At 41.2% G+C, this 19,875-nt stretch overlaps 1 protein-coding gene across 3 annotated transcripts in view; it reads left to right on the forward strand.

The window, feature by feature from the left end:
* The window catches only part of LOC106569075 (tenascin-R), a 127,519-nt gene extending 108,005 nt beyond the window's left edge, over window positions 1-19,514 (forward strand). For all 3 annotated transcript variants that reach the window (XM_045694089.2, XM_045694091.2, XM_045694090.2), the window contains 7 exons: window positions 1,846-1,976; window positions 5,737-5,869; window positions 6,253-6,404; window positions 9,586-9,682; window positions 13,111-13,272; window positions 14,055-14,218; window positions 14,879-19,514. In XM_045694089.2, the coding sequence (XP_045550045.2) occupies window positions 1,846-1,976; window positions 5,737-5,869; window positions 6,253-6,404; window positions 9,586-9,682; window positions 13,111-13,272; window positions 14,055-14,218; window positions 14,879-15,001 (962 nt within the window). In that variant the 3' untranslated portion in view covers window positions 15,002-19,514. The remainder of the gene's footprint in view (window positions 1-1,845; window positions 1,977-5,736; window positions 5,870-6,252; window positions 6,405-9,585; window positions 9,683-13,110; window positions 13,273-14,054; window positions 14,219-14,878) is intronic.
* Window positions 19,515-19,875: the final 361 nt, after the last annotated feature.

Genomic DNA, 19,875 nt, shown 5'->3' on the forward strand with positions numbered 1-19,875 from the left:
ATATCCATACTGAATGAAGCACTTAAGGGACCTCATGGGCACCCTTAACTTTTTCACTTCATTTAAGGGGGAGATTTGCCTTAAAATGTTTTGTGCAACTGACTTAAAGTTACGAAACTTTAAGGGAAAAGATAAGGGGAAAATGTACTTAAGATGTTTTGTGCAACCGGGCCCTGAACTTTATTTTCAGTGTTTCATGAACAAAACAATTCTGTCAGCAGCAGGGCATTAATATCCCCAAAGGAGCAGCGTGGCCCAGGCTGCACTATAGTAGAACCACATGAACATTTTCAGACCAAGTGGGCTGCTGCCCGTATAGTGTTCACAAACAAATGTCCAGAAAAAAAGAACAACTAGTAGCTTTTGGGGGCTTTTTTGTTCTGCGGTAAAAGTCTCCCTATGAGGAGGGGCAATTCCACTATATTTATTTAATCAACCAGTTCCCTTTGCAAAACTTAATTCATAGACACTGTTTTTTGACAAATTAATTTGTCTAAAAGTGTCACAGGCCATTGGTTTTGCTACTCAAGGGCCAGCCTTGTTCTCTGATGTTGACACGTAATCACTGGACGGGGTAGCCAAGTTCACCAGACTTCAGAGACTTTTCATTTTTAATTTGGGTGTTACTTAATTTTCGATGCGGTTATTCTCCCCTTACGCTTTGTTTTCGCTGACTGTTATGCTCTGATAAAAATGTGCCTGTGTTGATGGCCTCTTATGAACATAAAGTTATTTGCTGACTCAATTTCTAAAATACTTGACCAGCGAGAGAGATTTTATTTAAGGAAGTTTTAGAAATGATAATGTGTCTTCAGAATAAGTACTTTGGTTTAGTATCCACCTGAACCAGTGCATGGGGATTCACTTATTAATTGTTTCTTGATGGAAACAGGAGGGAGATTTACTGATTTTCTTCACTTGCCATCTGTTTGCATGTTGAGACACCTCTACATTATATGTCCAAAAACTCCATCTCTCAGAATAGTGTTCGCATGGGGTTTAACTAGAGAGAGAGAGAGAGAGAGAGAGAGAGGAGAGAGAGAGAGAGAGAGAGAGAGAGAGAGAGAGAGAGAGAGAGAGAGAGAGAGAGAGAGAGAACACAAAAGAGAGAAGTGTAGGCATTGTGATGGCTTGAAAAGATGCTATCAAAATTAAAGGGGATGAAAGGAAAATTAAGATTAACGCCCTCTCAGGCATTGCAGTCATGTTGAGGAGAGAGGACGAGAATGGTAGTCTGTCAGATAAGACCTCGAAGAGGCAGATATGGCAGTGTGGACACCCACATTGTAATTTCTCTAGTGGGTACTACTGCTGTGTGGAGATGTCATTGCATCTCATGTAGAAAGTCCTTCAGTCCTGAGGCCTGAGGCTATCAGTGGTAAAACACTGTTAATTACTGAACTGTCATAGATCTCCCCTGAAAACACCTGAGGACAACAGGAGGAGAGTGAGATAGGAAAAGGAGTGAAACCGGAACAAGAGCAGGCAGCAGGTAGCTTAGTGGTCAAGAGCGTTGGGCCAGTAACCGAAAGGTTGCTGGTACAAATCTCTGCGCCAACTAGGTGAAAAATCTGTCGATGAGCCCTTGAGCACAGGTAGGCTGATTATTTTTGAGCAGTAAAGGATGCTGGGTTAAGGACAATTAGAATGCATTCGCAGCAGGGTGACTCCAACTAAGGTCCGCAAGAGGGGTGTTCATCAAATTAGGAGATAGATCATAATTGGGCAACTTTCTCAATTTAAGTACAGTATTTGGATACTAGAAATGGACATACTGTAGACACTAATGATTAGACTCAATGGAACAGGGATATAGTTATCTGCTATCTGATTGCTCCCCTCTAGCCATGGACGCTCCTTTGAACCTAACGGCCAGCGAGGTGAACCACCGCAGTGCCCTCATCTCCTGGCAACCGCCCATCGCAGACATCGACAACTACATGCTTACATACAAATCAGCCGATGGCAGCAGAAAGGTAGGCAGAATACAGTAGGGCGTATCTAACTTTATCAACAGGAGTTCCCAATCACAGACACACACTGAACTGTACATACTGTAGTATCAAGCCAAAGCGGCTCAAATGGGAAATTAATATGAGCCATACGTGTTACGTGTAGTGTTTTCAAGCTGCCAAAAGACTAGCCTTTACCATATCTGTCTGTGCTCTTGTTTTCTCCATTGTTGTCATTTTCAAGTCAAACATTGGCATGACAATGAGTGACAAGGAATTGGCATTATAGCACAGACTAGCAATCAAGCCACCAAAACACTGCCTTCCCTTACGAAAAAAGATTGCAGTCAGAGTGCAGTGTAACTGCAGTTCAACTGCAGTACATTGCAGTTATTCTGCATTTACTGCGTCCAAAATATCACAGTCACATGCAGTTACTGCACTTTTACTGCAGTTTTAAAACTGCAACCTTTTTTTGTAAGGGTAATCTTTTTCTATGAGTTTCCAATCAAGCTCCCACACGATGTTGTATCATTAAGCCAAAGGTCCTCCTAGGAGATATGATTGATAATACATGAGCCATAATATGACTGTTACCGGTAGTGTTTTGAAGCTACCAAAACAGTGTAAATATCTCCCAGACAAATGACCGCTTAGTACAGACCCATTGCACAGCTCTACTCGGCAATAGAGCCGTTTAGATCTTTTAATTTGACTCCTGGAAACGTTTTCATTTTAATTACATTCTTTGATGTAGCTGAGTAATATTAATAAAATAGATTAGGAAGGTTATTCCGTTGCAATATGCCTATTAATGACTCACCAGGAACAATTTCCCCTGATATTCTACAGCAGATATCTCTCTCAACTAATTACATCATTCAGGCAGAGCCCAAGAATGCGTCCCAAATAGCATCCTATTCCCTATATAGTGCACTACATATGACCAGAGACCTATGTGCCCTGGTCAAACAGTGCACTATATCGGGAATAGGATGCTATTTGGGACGAAGAGCCCAACACTGTACTGTTCTCACGGTCTTTATCTTAACTAGCTTTTAATCTTTTTTTTAAAATATATATATATATGCAGTTACTGCACTTTATATATATATATATACAGTCGGAAGTTTACATACACCTTAGCCAAATACATTTTTCACAATTCCTGACATTTAATGCTAGTAACCATTCCCTGTCTTAGGTCAGTTAGGATCACCACTTTATATTAAGAATGTGAAATGTCAGAATAATAGTAGAGAGAATGATTTATTTCAGCTTTTATTTCTTTCATCACATTCCCAGTGGGTCAGAAGTTTACATACACTCAGTTAGTATTTGGTAGCATTGCATTTAAATTGTTTAACTTGGGTCAAACGTTTTGGGTAGCCTTCCACAAGCTTCCCACAATAGGTTGGGTGAATTATGGCCCATTCCTCCTGACAGAGCTGGTGTAACTGAGTCAGGTTTGTAGGCCTCCTTGCTCGCACATGCTTTTTCAGTTCTGCCCACAAATTTTCTATGGGATTGAGGTCAGGTCTTGTGATGGCCACTCCAATACCTTGACTTTGTTGTCCTTAAGCCATTTTGCCACAACTTTGGAAGTATGCTTGGGGTCATTGTCCATTTGGAAGACCCATTTGCAACCAAGCTTTAACTTCCTGACTGATGTCTTGAGATGTTGCTTCAATATATTCACATACTTTTCCTGCCTCATGATGCCATCTATTTTGTGAAGTGCACCAGTCCCTCTTGCAGCAAAGCATCCCCACAACATGATGCTGCCACCCCCGTGCTTCACAGTTGGGATGGTGTACAACGGCTTGCAAGCCTCCCCCTTTTTCCTCCAAACATAACGATGGTCATTATGGCCAAACAGTTCTATTTTTGTTTCATCAGACCAGAGGACATTTCTCCAAAAAGTACTATCTTTGTCCCCATATGCAGTTGCAAACCATAGTCTGGCTTTTTTTATGGCGGTTTTGGAGTAGTGGCTTCTTCCTTGCTGGGTTATGTCGATATAGGACTCGTTTTACTGTGGATATAGATACTTTTGTACCTGCTTCCTCCAGCATCTTCACAAGGTCCTTTGCTGTTGTTCTGGGATTGATTTGCACTTTTTGCACCAAAGTAGGTTCATCTCTAGGAGACAGAACGCGTCTCCTTCCTGAGCGGTATGACGGCTGCGTGGTCCCATGGTGTTTATACTTGCGTACTATTGTTTGTACAGATGAACGTGGTACCTTCAGGCGTTTGGAAATTGCTCCCAAGGATGAACCAGACTTGTGGAGGTGATGATTTCATGATGTCAATTAGCCTATCAGAAGCTTCTAAAGCCATGACATCATTTTCTGGAATTTTCCAAGCTGTTTGAAGGCACAGTCAACTTAGTGTATGTAAACTTCTAACCCCCTGGAATTGTGACACAGTGAATTATAAGTGAAATAATCTGTCTGTAAACAATTGTCGGAAAAATTACTTGTGTCATGCACAAAGTAGATATCCTAACCGACTTGCCAAAACTATAGTTTGTTAACAAGAATTTTGTGGAGTGGTTGAAAAACTAGTTTTAATGACTCCAACCTAAGTGAATGTAAACTTCCGACTTCAACTCTATATATCTTTCAACACACATGCATGCACACTCACGAACACGCACTAACACTATATTGACCTTGTGTGTTTTTGGTGCTTGTGTTTGTCCAGTGGGTGTCAGTCATGCACAGAGGATTTGGTTTTATTAACAAGCTCTGTTGTTTTACTCTGCTTAGGTTAATTTCAGTCCCCATAAATTCTTCCCAACCTGTTCTCTCTGCTAATATAATCCTCATATTCACCACAGTAATCTGTGTTAGTTTGATTATGAATCATATGTTGACCTTCCAGATTAGATAAAATATTACTCTTAACAAAAAAACTACAGTGAAACAGTGTCAGGTCCATTGCAATCCTGATTTAGCTGCATAATTCACACATGTCTTAAAATGTGTAACTTTCCAAAATGGCTGAATATTTCATTCAGTTCTTCATAGATATTTCATATGGCTCAAAGCCTCATCAGATGCAGCAGTTCAACGCTGCTGTCACGGCCAGCTCCTAGAGAGCTCATCACCGAAATCTATTTTTTATTTCATCTGCCAGAAAAAGAGATCTCTGAGAAAAATGGTATGCCATCCACTCTGCGACAGAAGATAAGCTTGATAAAAGTGGATTTGTCAAAAACAATGAAAGGGAACTGAGCCGTCTTGAGTTTTAGACTGAAATAGCCATTCTTCTTCTTCCTGGCAGCTCCTTATAGCACCAGTGTCTGATAAGGTCATTTTCTTCTCCTTTTTAGTTCTCCCTCTTATCATTTAGAAAAACACAGGGCAGAGTTGTACAAGGGCCAACAACACTGAAAAATGAATTCCACATTTATATGGGCCTGACATAAATGTTTTATGTCTGTAAATGTGCCTGGGTGCTTTTGTTGTTTGTTGGTAGGAGTCAGATAGTATCACCCCTATGGGTTACTGTCTGTTGTACACTTGTTTGGATTGGATCTAGCTAAAGCTATTTGCTGTACCGTATCCACTCACAGGCCCATAAATGATGTTTAAAAACCCTAGGTATATGCTGTGCTTACACTCCTATTCATAACAACAGGGATTATCAGATCAGGGCCTGCATTCACAAAGCGCCTCAGAATAGGAGTGCTGATCTAGGATCAGTTACCGTTCCCTTATCTGTGTGTTCTCCCCTCTGTGGTGTGTGTGTGTGTGTGTGTGTGTGTGTGGTGCTACAGGAGCTGATCCTGGATGCAGAAGACACGTGGATCCGTCTGGAGGGTCTGGCAGAGACCACAGAATACACTGTGAGGTTGCAGGCTGCCAGGGGATTAGAGACCAGCGATATCATCTCTACGGCCTTCACAACAGGTAAACACACATGCACGCACACACACAAGCGCACACACATGCTCTCAAGCGCACACACACACACACACACACACACACACACACACACACACACACACACACACACACACACACACACACACACACACACACACACACACACAAACATGTACCATTCATCCCATTCATCCATTCATCCCCACTCCACACTCTATCCAGATTTCAGGCCCATATTCAATAAGCATCTCAGAGTATGATAGCTGATCTAGAATCAGATCCCCCTGGCCATATAATCTTAATAATTATGATCTGAAAAACAGACCCTATATCAGATGAGGGCCCAGTCCTCGTCATTCTCCATTATGTTGAGTGGATGTCATGTGTTCTGTTCTTCTCCACTCCAGGAAACCGTCTGTTTGCCACCCCTCAGAACTGTGCCCAGCATCTGCTGAACGGGGAGTCCCTGAGCGGCGTCTACACCATCTACATCAACAGAGACGCCAATCAGGGAGTGCAGGTCTACTGTGATATGACCACAGACGAAGGAGGCTGGATCGTAAGTGTCTCATAGCAAGAGATATATACCTTGCAGACAAAACCCCAACAACACCCAACATTATAGTGCATAGGGTGCCATTTGGGACATGTACTTTGTCAATATGTACAGTTGTGGCCAAAAGGATTGGGAATGACACAAATATTAATTTTCACAAAGTCTGCTGCCTCAGTTTGTATGATGGCAATTTGCATATGCTCCAGAATGTTATGAAGAGTGATCAGATGAATTGCAATTAATTGCAAAGTCCATCTTTGCCATGCAAATGAACTGAATCCCAAAAAAACATTTCCACTGCATTTCAGCCCTGCCACAAAAGGACCAGCTGACATCATGTCAGTGATTGTCTCATTAACACAGGTGTGAGTGTTGACGAGGACAAGGCTGGAGATCACTCTGTCATGCTGATTGAGTTCGAATAACAGACTGGAAGCTTCAAAAGGAGGGTGGTGCTTGGAATCATTGTTCTTCCCCAGTCAATCATGGTTACCTGCAAGGAAACACGTGCTGTCATCATTGCTTTGCACAAAAAGGGCTTCACAGGCAAGGATATTGCTGCCAGTAAGATTGCACCTAAATCAACCATTTATCGGATCATCAAGAACTTCAAGGAGAGTGGTTCAAGCGCCAAAGTCCAGCAAACGCCAGGACCGTCTCCTAAAGTTGATTCAGCTGCGGGATCGGGTCACCACCAGTACAGAGCTTGCTCAGGAATGGCAGCAGGCAGGTGTGAGTGCATCTGCACGCACAGTGAGGCGAAGACTTTTGGAGGATGGCCTGGTGTCAAGAAGGGCAGCAAAAAAGCCACTTCTCTCCAGGAAAAACATCAGGGACAGACTGATATTCTGCAAAAGGTACAGGGATTGGACTGCTGAGGACTGGGGTGAAGTCATTTTCTCTGATGAATCCCCTTTCCGATTGTTCGGGGCATCCAGAAAAAAGCTTGTCCGGAGAAGACAAGGTGAGCGCTACCATCAGTCCTGTGTCATGCCAACAGTAAAGCATCCTGAGACCATTCATGTGTGGGGTTGCTTTTGCCTAAGAACACATGAATAAAGAACGGTACCAACACATCCTCCGAGAGCAACTTCTCCCAAACATCCAGGAACAGTTTGGTGACGAACAATGCCTTTTCCAGCATGATGGAGCACCTTGCCATAATGCAGAAGTGATAAATAAGTGGCTCGGGGAACATCGATATTTTGGGTCCATGGCCAGGAAACTCCCCAGACCTTAATCCCATTGACAACTTGTGGTCAATCCTCAAGAGACGGGGGGATAATCAAAAACCCACAAATTCTGACAAACTCCAAGCATTGATTATGCAAGAATGGGCTGCCATCAGTCAGGATGTAGCCCGGAAGTTAATTGACAGCATGCCAGGGTGGATTGCAGAGGTCTTGAAAAAGTAAGGTCAACACTGCAAATATTGACTCTTTGCATCAACTTCATGTAATTGTCAATAACAGTCTTTGACACGTATGAAATGATTGTAATTATACACTGCTCAAAAAAATAAAGGGAACACTAAAATAACACATCCTAGATCTGAATGAATGAAATAATCTTATTAAATACTTTTTTCTTTACATAGTTGAATGTGCTGACAACAAAATCACACAAAAATAATTAATGGAAATCCAATTTATCAACCCATGGAGGTCTGGATTTGGAGTCACACTCAAAATTAAAGTGGAAAACCACACTACAGGCTGATCCAACTTTGATGTAATGTCCTTAAAACAAGTCAAAATGAGGCTCAGTAGTGTGTGTGGCCTCCACGTGCCTGTATGACCTCCCTACAACACCTGGGCATGCTCCTGATGAGGTGGCGGATAGTCTCCTGAGGGATCTCCTCCCAGACCTGGACTAAAGCATCCGCCAACTCCTGGACAGTCTGTGGTGCAACGTGGCGTTGGTGGATGGAGCGAGACATGATGTCCCAGATGTGCTCAATTGGAACAGGCGGGCCAGTCCATAGCATCAATGCCTTCCTCTTGCAGGAACTGCTGACACACTCCAGCCACATGAGGTCTAGCATTGTCTTGCATTAGGAGGAACCCAGGGCCAACCGCACCAGCATATGGTCTCACAAGGGGTCTGAGGATCTCATCTCGGTACCTAATGGCAGTCAGGCTACCTCTGGCGAGCACATGGAGGGCTGTGCGGCCCCCCAAAGAAATGCCACCCCACACCATGACTGACCCACCGCCAAACCGGTCATGCTGGAGGATGTTGCAGGCAGCAGAACGTTCTCCACGGCGTCTCCAGACTCTGTCACGTCTGTCACATGTGCTCAGTGTGAACCTGCTTTCATCTGTGAAGAGCACAGGGCGCCAGTGGCGAATTTGCCAATCTTGGTGTTCTCTGGCAAATGTCAAACGTCCTGCACGGTGTTGGGTTGTAAGCTGACCGTTTGAGCAGACACATGCACATTTGTGGCCTGCTGGAGGTCATTTTGCAGGGCTCTGGCAGTGCTCCTCCTTTTCCTCCTTGCACAAAGGCGGAGGTAGCGGTCCTGCTGCTGGGTTGTTACCCTCCTACGGCCTCCTCCACGTCTCCTGATGTACTGGCCTGTCTCCTGGTAGCGCCTCCATGCTCTGGACACTACGCTGACAGACACAGCAAACCTTCTTGCCACAGCTCGCATTGATGTGCCATCCTGGATGAGCTGCACTACCTGAGCCACTTGTGTGGGTTGTAGACTCCGTCTCATGCTACCACTAGAGTGAAAGCACCGCCAGCATTCAAAAGTGACCAAAAGATCAGCCAGGAAGCATAGGAACTGAGAAGTGGTCTATGGTCACCACCTGCAGCACCACTCCTTTATTGGGGGTGTCTTGCTAATTGCCTATAATTTCCACCTGTTGTCTATTCCATTTGCACAACAGCATGTGAAATGTATTGTCAATCAGTGTTGCTTCCTAAGTGGACAGTATGATTTCACAGAAGTGTGATTGACTTGGAGTTACATTGTGTTGTTTAAGTGTTCCCTTTATTTCTTTGAGCAGTGTACTTCAGTATTCCATAGTAACATCTGACAAAAATATCTAAAGACACTGAAGCAGCAAACTTTGTGGAAATTAATATTTGGGTCATTCTCAAAACTTTTTGCCACAACTGTAGGTGGAATCAAAGTGTTGCCACCTGGTCTTCACTCTGTATCTGGTCTGTGTTCCAGGTGTTCCAACGTCGTCAGAATGGCCTTACCGACTTCTCCAGGAAGTGGAGTGACTACAGGGTCGGCTTTGGGAACCTAGAGGATGAATTCTGGCTCGGTAAATTTTCTCAACAGCTCATTTCAACTTATTAGGAGGTATCTCTCGGGGCTACTTAGCGCTCTAGAGAGATACCCCCCACTCTTGGGGTAGAGTGTGTAGTTTTGTACACTATTTAATATAGGAATAGGGGGCCTTTGTGTTTGTGTTGCAGTCTCTGCTTCTGCTTATCGCCCACAGCAGGATTAAGAGTTGACTTAATTTACACATTTGTTTCTAGTCTGTTGTTCCTAGTCTGTTGTTTCTAGTCTCTCTCTCTCCTCTCTTTCTTTCATTACTTCACTTCACAAATACTAGCTCTGTGATTTATTAATGGATGTATTCAGCTCTCATTTCTCTCTGAGATTACATGGTAATTGTTTTTCATAAATGCTTTGATTTTGATACAAAACAAAAGGGCGCTCTCCTTTGATGCACTCTGGAATATTTCAGCAAAATTCATTATAGCATCCATAATTATATTCATTATAACATCCATAATGATATTCATTATAACATCCATAATGATATTCATTATAACATCCATAATTATATTCATTATAACATCCATAATGATATTCATTATAACATCCATAATTATATTCATTATAACATCCATAATTAAATTCATTATAACATCCATAATGATATTCATTATAACATCCATAATTATATTCATTATAACATCCATAATTATATTCATTATAACATCCATAATTATATTCATTATAACATCCATAATGATATTCATTATAACATCCATAATTAAATTCATTATAACATCCATAATTATATTGATTAGAAAAGCTAGAAATGAACAATGTTTCTTCATGGGCTAGTTTTCATGTTGTTGTTTTTGTAAATGGCTAAAAGATGACGTCAACATCAATATTTCATAGCAGAGATCCCAACCTTGAGAACTAGTTTTTGTACTTTTATTAGAAAAATTGAATCACAGTAGAGTACACTTTCATAACCAAAAAAATGATTGTTAATGAATTTAACCATTAGAACACGTGTCAAACTCATTTCGCGGAGGGCCGAGTGTCTGTGGGTTTTCGCTCCTCCCTTGTACTGGACTGATGAATTAAGGTCACTAATTAGTAAAGACCTCCCCTCACCTGGTTGTCTAGGTCTTAACCTGGTTGTCTAGGTCTTAACCTGGTTGTCAAGGTCTTAACCTGGTTGTCTAGGTCTTAACCTGGTTGTCAAGGTCTTAACCTGGTTGTCAAGGTCTTAACCTGGTTGTCTAGGTCTTAACCTGGTTGTCTAGGTCTTAACCTGGTTATCTAGGTCTTAACCTGGTTGTCTAGGTCTTAATTGAAAGGAAACACCAAAAACCTTCAAACACTAGGCCCTCCATGGAATGTGTTTGACACCCCTGCTTTAGAACATTGCAGAAAATCGATGACCCTGCAGAACATTAGTCCCCAGTCTTTGTCATGCCTCTTTCTATGTCACCAATTGCCACTACGTTCCTAACCAAGCTGTACTTCAGTATATCATCTACTAATGACACAGATCCAATGTGCTGGGAAACCAGTATGAATCCTGACTCATTCCTGATTGGTAAAAGCTAAAAGCACTTATCACCCAGTAGATATTCCTTAAGACCTGTTTCATTCCTGCTGACTCAGTGCTGTGCTCACTCCTGCTGGGGACGGTAGACGTCAGCTCTGGCTGAGCCAGGTTGCATTCCAAATGGCTCCCTATTCCCTATATAGTGCACTATTTTTGACCAAAGTGTTGCAGTATACAGTATAGGAAATAGGGTGCCATTTAGGATGCATCTCCAGTCTACACTGCCAGGCCCATCCCATATCCCCTGTCTGTCATTAACTACACAGTAGGAGGTCACCTCTGGCTCTGGCAAGCACACCCAATGCTCCTCCTTGCCCAGTCTCATACTAATAGATAACTGTCTGTCCACACTGCAAAAACACCTCCTGCCATGACAGGAGCATTGTAGCCATGTACTGTACCATTCCTGTGACTGACACTAATATGGTATAGATATGACCTCAAGAGGAGAATAGTGGTGCTCTCAGAGGACATCATAGTGGGCTTCAGATGATGTAAGCACACCTGATCTTTTTTTTATCCGACATCGTGCCGCACAGACTGTGTGTTAGACCTGGGAGACAAAATGACATTTGGTTTAACTATCCTGCTACGGACAGAATAGCTCTTTCTGCAGGGAAACACTTCACATTAAGGTTGCCTCACAGTGAAGAAACAGGAATTAACAGATGCTACTATCAGTAGTTGAAAACAGAACATTTTCATTTCAGCTGCGGTGATATCCATTAGTCTGACTCACTAACCCGACCCAGGCCAAATATATTGTCAATTTGAAGACGTATTATAAAGAAACTGACGCAGTTGTGCAATATGCGATCATTATCGCTCTTTTTAATTTGCCCCTTAATTTCTGTGGAAGTGTAGGAGTAAGCTGGGTACTAAAATGATAAGAGATGTTAATTTATGAGATATAGTGAGAACAGAATACAGCCTCCAAATGCATTTTTAATCCTGCTGGCTATTTCTAATCAAGCTGACGCAAAAGCTTTGCTATCAGGTTAATAGCAGATGATCCTGCATTATGCAATGGCAAATTGGACTTCACTCAATGTTTAACAAATCTTATGACACCAATTGCCTTTCCCCTGTCACCAGGGATTTCTTTTGTTTGTAATGCCGATTGTATCTTTTGCTGACATGTCGGAGCCCGAGCCCAGTTTCTCCCTCGTTCAGCCCAATGCTTATCATCAGAGGCTTCAAGTTTTTCATGGGGTAAAAAAAACTGCTATCTGCTATCATGAGGCATCTACAACATCATATGATTTCTAGCTTGAGGTTAAACTTGAAACATCCCTGCCAAGTGAGGAGATTTGTTATCCTGGGAAAGCAAGGTCTAATCTCCCTGGTCCTTATCACAGCCTGGCTGGGCTCTGGGCTGGCAGCAGCAGCGGCAGCAAGGCCAAATGGACCAAAGACTGTTGACTGGAAGATATGGACAAATTTCACTTCACTGTCCGCCTCCTCTTATCTCTATGTCATTTCCTGTGTGCATCGGTTCTTACCATGTCAAGGTTCAGGTAGAAGTTAATATCAGACTTGAGTGAGTTAATTAAGCAATAAGGCCCAAGGAGGTGTGGTATATGGCCAATATACCACGGCTAAGGGCTGTTCTTAAGCACGACGCAATGTGAAGTGCCTGGACACAGCGCTTAGCTGTGGTATATTGGCCATATATCACAAACCCCTGAGGTGACTTATTGCTATTATAAACTGGTTACCAATGTAATTAGAGCAGTAAAAAGAAATGTTTTGTCATACCCGTGGTATACGGTCTGATATACCACGGCTGTCAGCATATCGGCATTCAGGGCTCGAACCACGCAGTTTATAATTTGAACTGCCATTGGTTATCTCTTTTTCTTCTTCAGGTTTGGATAACATACAGAAGCTTGCAGCTCAAGGACGCTACGAGCTCCGGATCGACATGAAGGATGGCCAGGAGTCTGTCTATGCCAACTATGACAAGTTCGCCATCGGAGATGCCAGGAATTTATACAAACTCAGGATAGGAGAGTATAATGGCACAGCTGGTGAGCATTTATTTACACTCTTCTCTACGTGGCACTGATTTAAGATCAAGCAACTGATCGGCAGGTAGCCTAGTGATTAGAGCGTTGTGCCAGTAACTGAAAGGTTGCTGGATCGAATCCCTGAGCTGACAAGGTACACATCTGTTGTTCTCCCCCTGAGCAAGGCAGTTTAACCCACTGTTCCCTGGGCACTGAAGATGTGGATGTCCCCCGCACCCTTCTGATTCAGAGGGTTTGGGTTAAATGCGGAAGACACATTTCAGTTGAATGCATTCAGTACAACTGACTAGGTATCCCTATTAAATGTACAGTATATTACTTTTAACATTGAAGAGATGCGTAATACTGTACCCGATAGCCTAGCAGTTAAAGGTTGTAAGCTCAAATCCCGAACCGACAAGGTGAAGAATCTGTCATTCTGCTCTTGATCGAGGCAGTTAACCCATCCCCGTCCCCCCCACAACAACACCCCCCCCCCCCCCTTGGCGCCCAATGTGGCAGCCCCCCAAACCTCTCCAATTTAGAGGGGTTGGGTTAAAAGAGGAAGTCAAGTATTGGTTGGACCTTGTGTGCAATTGACGATGAAAATACATTTCTTTAGAAAACCATAAAAGCCATTCTCTTCCATCTCTCTTATGGTGTCTTGAAGCAAAAGTACTTATTTAATCCCATCCACCCACCGCTTGGCTCTAGCCCTGCAGTATTATTCAGTTCAGACTGTCAGTGTGCACATGTCTTGTGCTGCTTCCTTCTATTTAATTTATTTCCATTCCCTGTCACAGGGGACGCACTGATCTATCACCAAGGCCGTCCCTTCTCCACCAAGGACAGAGACAATGACATTGCTGTGACCAACTGTGCTCTGTCCTACAAAGGAGCCTGGTGGTACAAAAACTGCCATCGGGCCAACCTGAATGGAAAATATGGCGAGTCGAGACACAGTCAGGTGAGTGTCCCTGTTCTCCATACTGTGACTGAGCGGTGACGACTGACATTAAAGACCACAGTCCCTGTCATTTCAATTAATGACATAAAGAAAGTGAAGGCAGTAAGGCCAGCTCCTTTGTATTATACTTTAAAGCTCCTGCTGCTTTTTCACCAGTGTGATTTTGTTAAAAAGTACAAATCTTGTAAAGAGCTTTTGGTGAGGCTACTACAAAAGGCTTGCAACATCACACAAATTCAGCAGTTTCCCAATCTCCTCAACCTTATGATGACATGAAATGAAACCAGAAAGACATAAGAGGAACTAGCTACATTGTACTGTAGGTAAGATAAGACTGTCTGCATACTTTTATCCACTAATTGAATGCTGAGCTACAATGACCACAGTGAGTTCAAACCACCAAATATAATGAAACTTTGTTCCAATGTCCAAAATGTTGCTGAACATTTCAATACTATAGGAAATACCATTGTAAGGAAAAAGGTTGCTCTGATAATAAGGAGAAAGCTGAGGATGTTACATTCAAATTAGAAGTGAACTGACCATTTCAGAACAATATCTAAACCTATCTCACTTGGCACATAAGCAATATGTAATCGAAGTTACATAACTAATATGTCAGTGTAGGTTTCTAACCAATGTCCTCTCTTGATCTTACAGGGTATCAACTGGCATAACTGGAAGGGTCATGAGTTCTCTATCCCATTTGTGGAGATGAAGATGAGGCCATTTAACTACCGCAGCATCAGTGGCAAGCGAAGGAGGTCCACTCCTCCAGAGTAAACCCTTTACCCCTGTACACTCTTACCCCCAATCCAGCTAGCTGTTCCCACTTTTACGTAAGGCTGAAAGACAAAAGGATGAGCTATGTCATTTATTAGAACAATTGAATGACAATGGTTATGTTTGCTAGCCCGGAAAACCAGACTGAATTCAGTTCTGTTTCGTGTTTGTTTCACTCCACTAGTGAAATGAGTGAAACATAGTGTGAGTCAATCTGAATTTTGAGGCTACTGTATCTATTTGCTAATATAGGAAGAGATGTAAACCACTGGGTTTTTGTGTTTAGCCAGTTGCCCTGTCCTGGTGAGCTCAGAGTAAAGTTCATGAACTTCTCTCTATCTATAAAATACGAGTACATGAGAGCTAGGATTATTTCTCCCGTTTAAAAATAGTAATTTTAACCAAATTCTATATGCCCTTAAACATGTAAGATATCTCTATTTTTATAACTGATATGGTAAAAGTCCATTTATTACATGATATGATTTGATACCTTGTTATTGCGATTTTTATTGAAATAGCAACCCTCTATGGGTTTTATAGACAAATGCCTGCATGGAGCAATTCATTGGACATAGACAAACCATTGTCACTCATAATGAGCTAATCAGTATTAGCCATCACCAAGTGACATACTGTACCAGCCTGTAATAGTGGATTCAACATCAGTTATTTATATATTTATGTCCATGTGGCCAATTTACTTTTGAATGTAAAATAAAATCCAAAATCCACACCCTGATTGGAATGGAAGAAACATTGAGCACCAAACAATGATTGTGCTCAACTTGAAATGTACAAGCTTATTCTCCAGTGCCCATTTATTAAGAAAATAACAGTGAGCAAGTTATTTGCACTGAGGTTATACATAGTATGACCACTGTCATTCAATACTGGTCTTTATACTGCCCTGCATAACTGAAATATATAACATTATTGACCAATATTCACATACGGTATTCTCCTTGAGGAAATTCCAACTCCACAAACAAATATAAAGTGGTATAAAGATACTGTATATGAATTAGCACTCTCAAATGTTTCCCCATTATGTTACTTGCAGTGATGGTGCTAATAATTGTTCAGACATGAAACCAAAGATTTGCTGAAGAGAAACTGTCAACAGAGCTCCCTTTCTTTGTAACCACATCCTCACTTCAGCAGATTTTTTGGGGGGATACTTGGTTTTAATCTCAGAAACAATTGTCATGGTTACATTCTGAGCACTTGTTCTTTGTCAGTATTATTTGAAACTGGTAAGCTCATTTATACACATTTATTATGTTATGGTGTTCAATAGTCGTCCTATATACAGTTCATTCTTCCTGTCTCACCCGTATTTACTGTCTAACTGTGTTACGCCACCAGAGCAAGTAACATTTGGCCTGCTATAGCGAACCCCTCTTGTCCTCAATGTACATTTGATGGATGAATACACTGCATTTCTACTTATCATTTTCATCAAACCATTTCATTTACTATTGTTCTCCGTTTTTTGTGGTTTTTATTGACCAATTAACTTTATTTTCTCTCACCCAATCTCTACAAACTCTACCAACCACACAGTGTGTTTGTAACATAATAACTGTATATGTTTTTGGTTATTCACTGTCCTTTAGACTTGATGACTTAAAACATTGGTGATTGTCCATCCTGTAGACTGCTGGTACTAATATATCGGTATAGGAATCAGGAGCTTTATGAAACGCTGATACTACTTCCCCTATTGTTCTAATCATAGTTGTTAAGACAGACTTGTTTTGAGAAGGGAGGAGCCTACTGCATACTAACAGTATGAGCAACACCTCCATGGTAATAACAAATGTGTAATGAGAATATTATTGTATTTAAGTGTTGAATTTCTCCTCAGAATTCCACTCGTCAAGTAACTGTTTCAGAGCTGTTAATGCAATGCATCTGAACTCCCTGAGCAAGACATTGTTTAGTTTTTACTAGAATAGGGTGTGTACTTATTTATTAACTATGTAGACTAACTACTGTATGTCTCAGTGCATTTTGTACAAGGAATGAGAGTGATGAAGCTCTGTAGATAACAGATGGAATGTACTGTATGGAACAAAAGAGGTGTCTCTTTTGGCAAATCCTGGTGTGCCCAAATTCTAACCCGAATGCTTATTGACTCCTCCCAAAAAAAGTCACGCTGTCTTTCAGAATTTATAATTGTCAATCAATCAGAATTATACAGCGTTATTGTCCACAAAACATTTGGTTAGGTGAGGTGTTCTGACAAGATTATCCAGAAGGCCTATTCCAAACTTCAGGACGTGTATACTGTAGTTCTTATTTATGTTATGATTCCTTTCTGTAAGTCATAGCCTTTTCCTTCACACCCCTGTTACGCTTGTCAGTATTTCAACCCCCAGAATCTCTGCCAAGAATTCAAGTCTGAGCTGGTAAAGTTATGTTTCAATTGGAGTGACTAAATCCCCTTACCTGTTTTGATGTTGTTTCAGAGGAGCAAAAGAGAGAATATCTACAAAATTCTGCTTGAATTTTGAATGAAAGGTATTAGAGCATTAAGCCACTGTTATCCATTGGCTTGTGATGTAATAGGACATCTAGCTATTGAGGGAACCTCAAATACAAATGCATGTAATCAATGATGGCTGCGAAAATGCTGAGTGCTAAAAGAATATAAACAGATCGAGGAATACTGAGGAGGGTAATAAAAGCGAGATAAACTCTTCACAGAAGAAAATGTATTGTCAGTAAGAAAGATAATAGAATCTCAATATGCTGAATATAAAGTAATGTTTTGTGCCTTTGCACTTCAGGACTACATTGCACATATGTGACAGGAATAGTATATGCGATGCTGTTACTAACTCCATAAGCTGTGAAAACCGAGAAATGTAGATCAAGTATACCTCTCCTAGGCGTCGTCAGACCTCCACCAGACATTGCAGAAGCAGAATAATATGTTGAATAATGTGATTACCACTTACGTTTTGGGGGAAACAGTCTGGCCCCTTATACCTGCCACTATCGTTGCTACTATTGCTTACATGCCATCACTTGAAAGAGGGTGAATGTATAGTTCTGATTATAGAATGGAATAACTAGAATGGGAGTAACACAGACCACTGTGATTCTATTTCTATGGTTCTGATGCCTCATGAGTAGAAACCGATTTTGACATAATAGGACTGCAGTTCAACACATAATCAACCTCGCAGAATATACTCTAATGCTTTAATCACAGTTCATCACAGTCCATATGTAAATTAACTAAGGGACAATTGCATGGCTGTACAAAAATCATGCAGATTGTGGGTGAATTATCCCATCACTTTAAGATGATTACATTGGCCTAGGATAATAAGTGCTTCGACATGGATATGTCACATGCCACTCATAATAGATAAGTAAATGATCCAACATGAAATAGCCTACATTATTTTAAGAAATCAGAATTACACATTTAACCTATTGATATGCTGTAAGACTAATATTGCTGTTACCCTCTTAGTATGCTTTCCAAGGGAATGTTGTTGCTGTTGCTCCACCAGGAGCTGTGGTAGGAGGATCAGATCAATAGGTGAATTTGGGCTGCATCCCATATGGCACCCTATTCCCTATTTTGTGCACTACTTTTGTCCAGAGCCCTATGGCCCTGGTCAAAAGTAGCTCAGTTGTGCAGAGCCCTATGGTCCTGGTCAAAAGTATTTTACTAAATAGGAAATAGGGTGCCATTTGGGACACAGCCTGTTTTCGAACGCCATAACCAGAGGGCCAAGTTAACATGTGGTCTGCTCTTCTATTTGAACAGATGAGATACTATAAAGTATCTCTCTGTTTTATCTGGTGCACAGCATGCAGATCTTTGTATTTACATCTGAGAGAAGATTTGAAGAATTTTCTGTGTGAGGAAGGGAGTGTAATCAAAAGACTGCATTTATCCAACAATGTTGAGAACAGACTTCACTCTATTAATCATTTGCATAGCAGATGGAAAAAGATCATCTAGTGTTTCAGAATTGTCAGTCTTCCCCCCATTACTTTACCAATCACAGGTTCACAATGCACTGGAGAAACAACTCACACTGGATCACAACTCAAACCCACAATCTGTTCCTTTGTTGTGTGATTTAATCAGGCATAGTTAATGAGTGGAATAATTTCCTGTCCTTTATTTATTTCATTGTATTTATGACTACTAGACACAGCTATGTAATTAATTTGTCAGTTGATGCAACATTACTATTTAGCTGAGAAATAGCCACAAGGATTGTTGAAATGTGTACTTTACCTGTTTGGATTAAGATCCCAGTTCTATGCTATCTGTATTATTTGCCATGAAGAATGTGAAGGAAGGTTGGGACTGTGGAAAAGTTATTTTGATGAGTATCTGGATTGTGTTGGATAATCCTGGATATTACCGATGAGATTAGTTCTAGTTTAACTTAAAACATGTACTGTATAGTTCCTTTTTTAATACATTTTCTACATATTAATAAAATATTCCAATTGTCAATTTTGCTGTTAAAAAGTGCAGTTCTTGTTTCAGATGTCCTTTTTTGTCTCAACTTCATTTCACATACTTTATAAATAAACACAACAATCTAACAATAATTTCAATCACACCAATAGTTTTTTAAATAATTCAATACTCTTCTTATCTCTTGGCCTATTTTTACAAAGAATGTCTTCTCAGTAACTCACACGTATAGTTTGTTTTGATGATGATGGGGTTCTCTGTGGTGGCTGCAGCAAAGGGTCTGCCATCAAACTAGACGCTAACTGAACCACGGAGTCAGAGCCTAACACAGACACGAGCTGTATCCAAAAATGGCACCCTATTCCCCATATAGTGCACTACTTTTGACCAGGGCCCATAGAGCTCTGATCAAAAG

This window comes from Salmo salar, chromosome 14, assembly GCF_965601325.2.
Source record: "Salmo salar chromosome 14, fSalSal1, whole genome shotgun sequence".
Taxonomy (NCBI): Eukaryota; Metazoa; Chordata; class Actinopteri; order Salmoniformes; family Salmonidae; genus Salmo; species Salmo salar.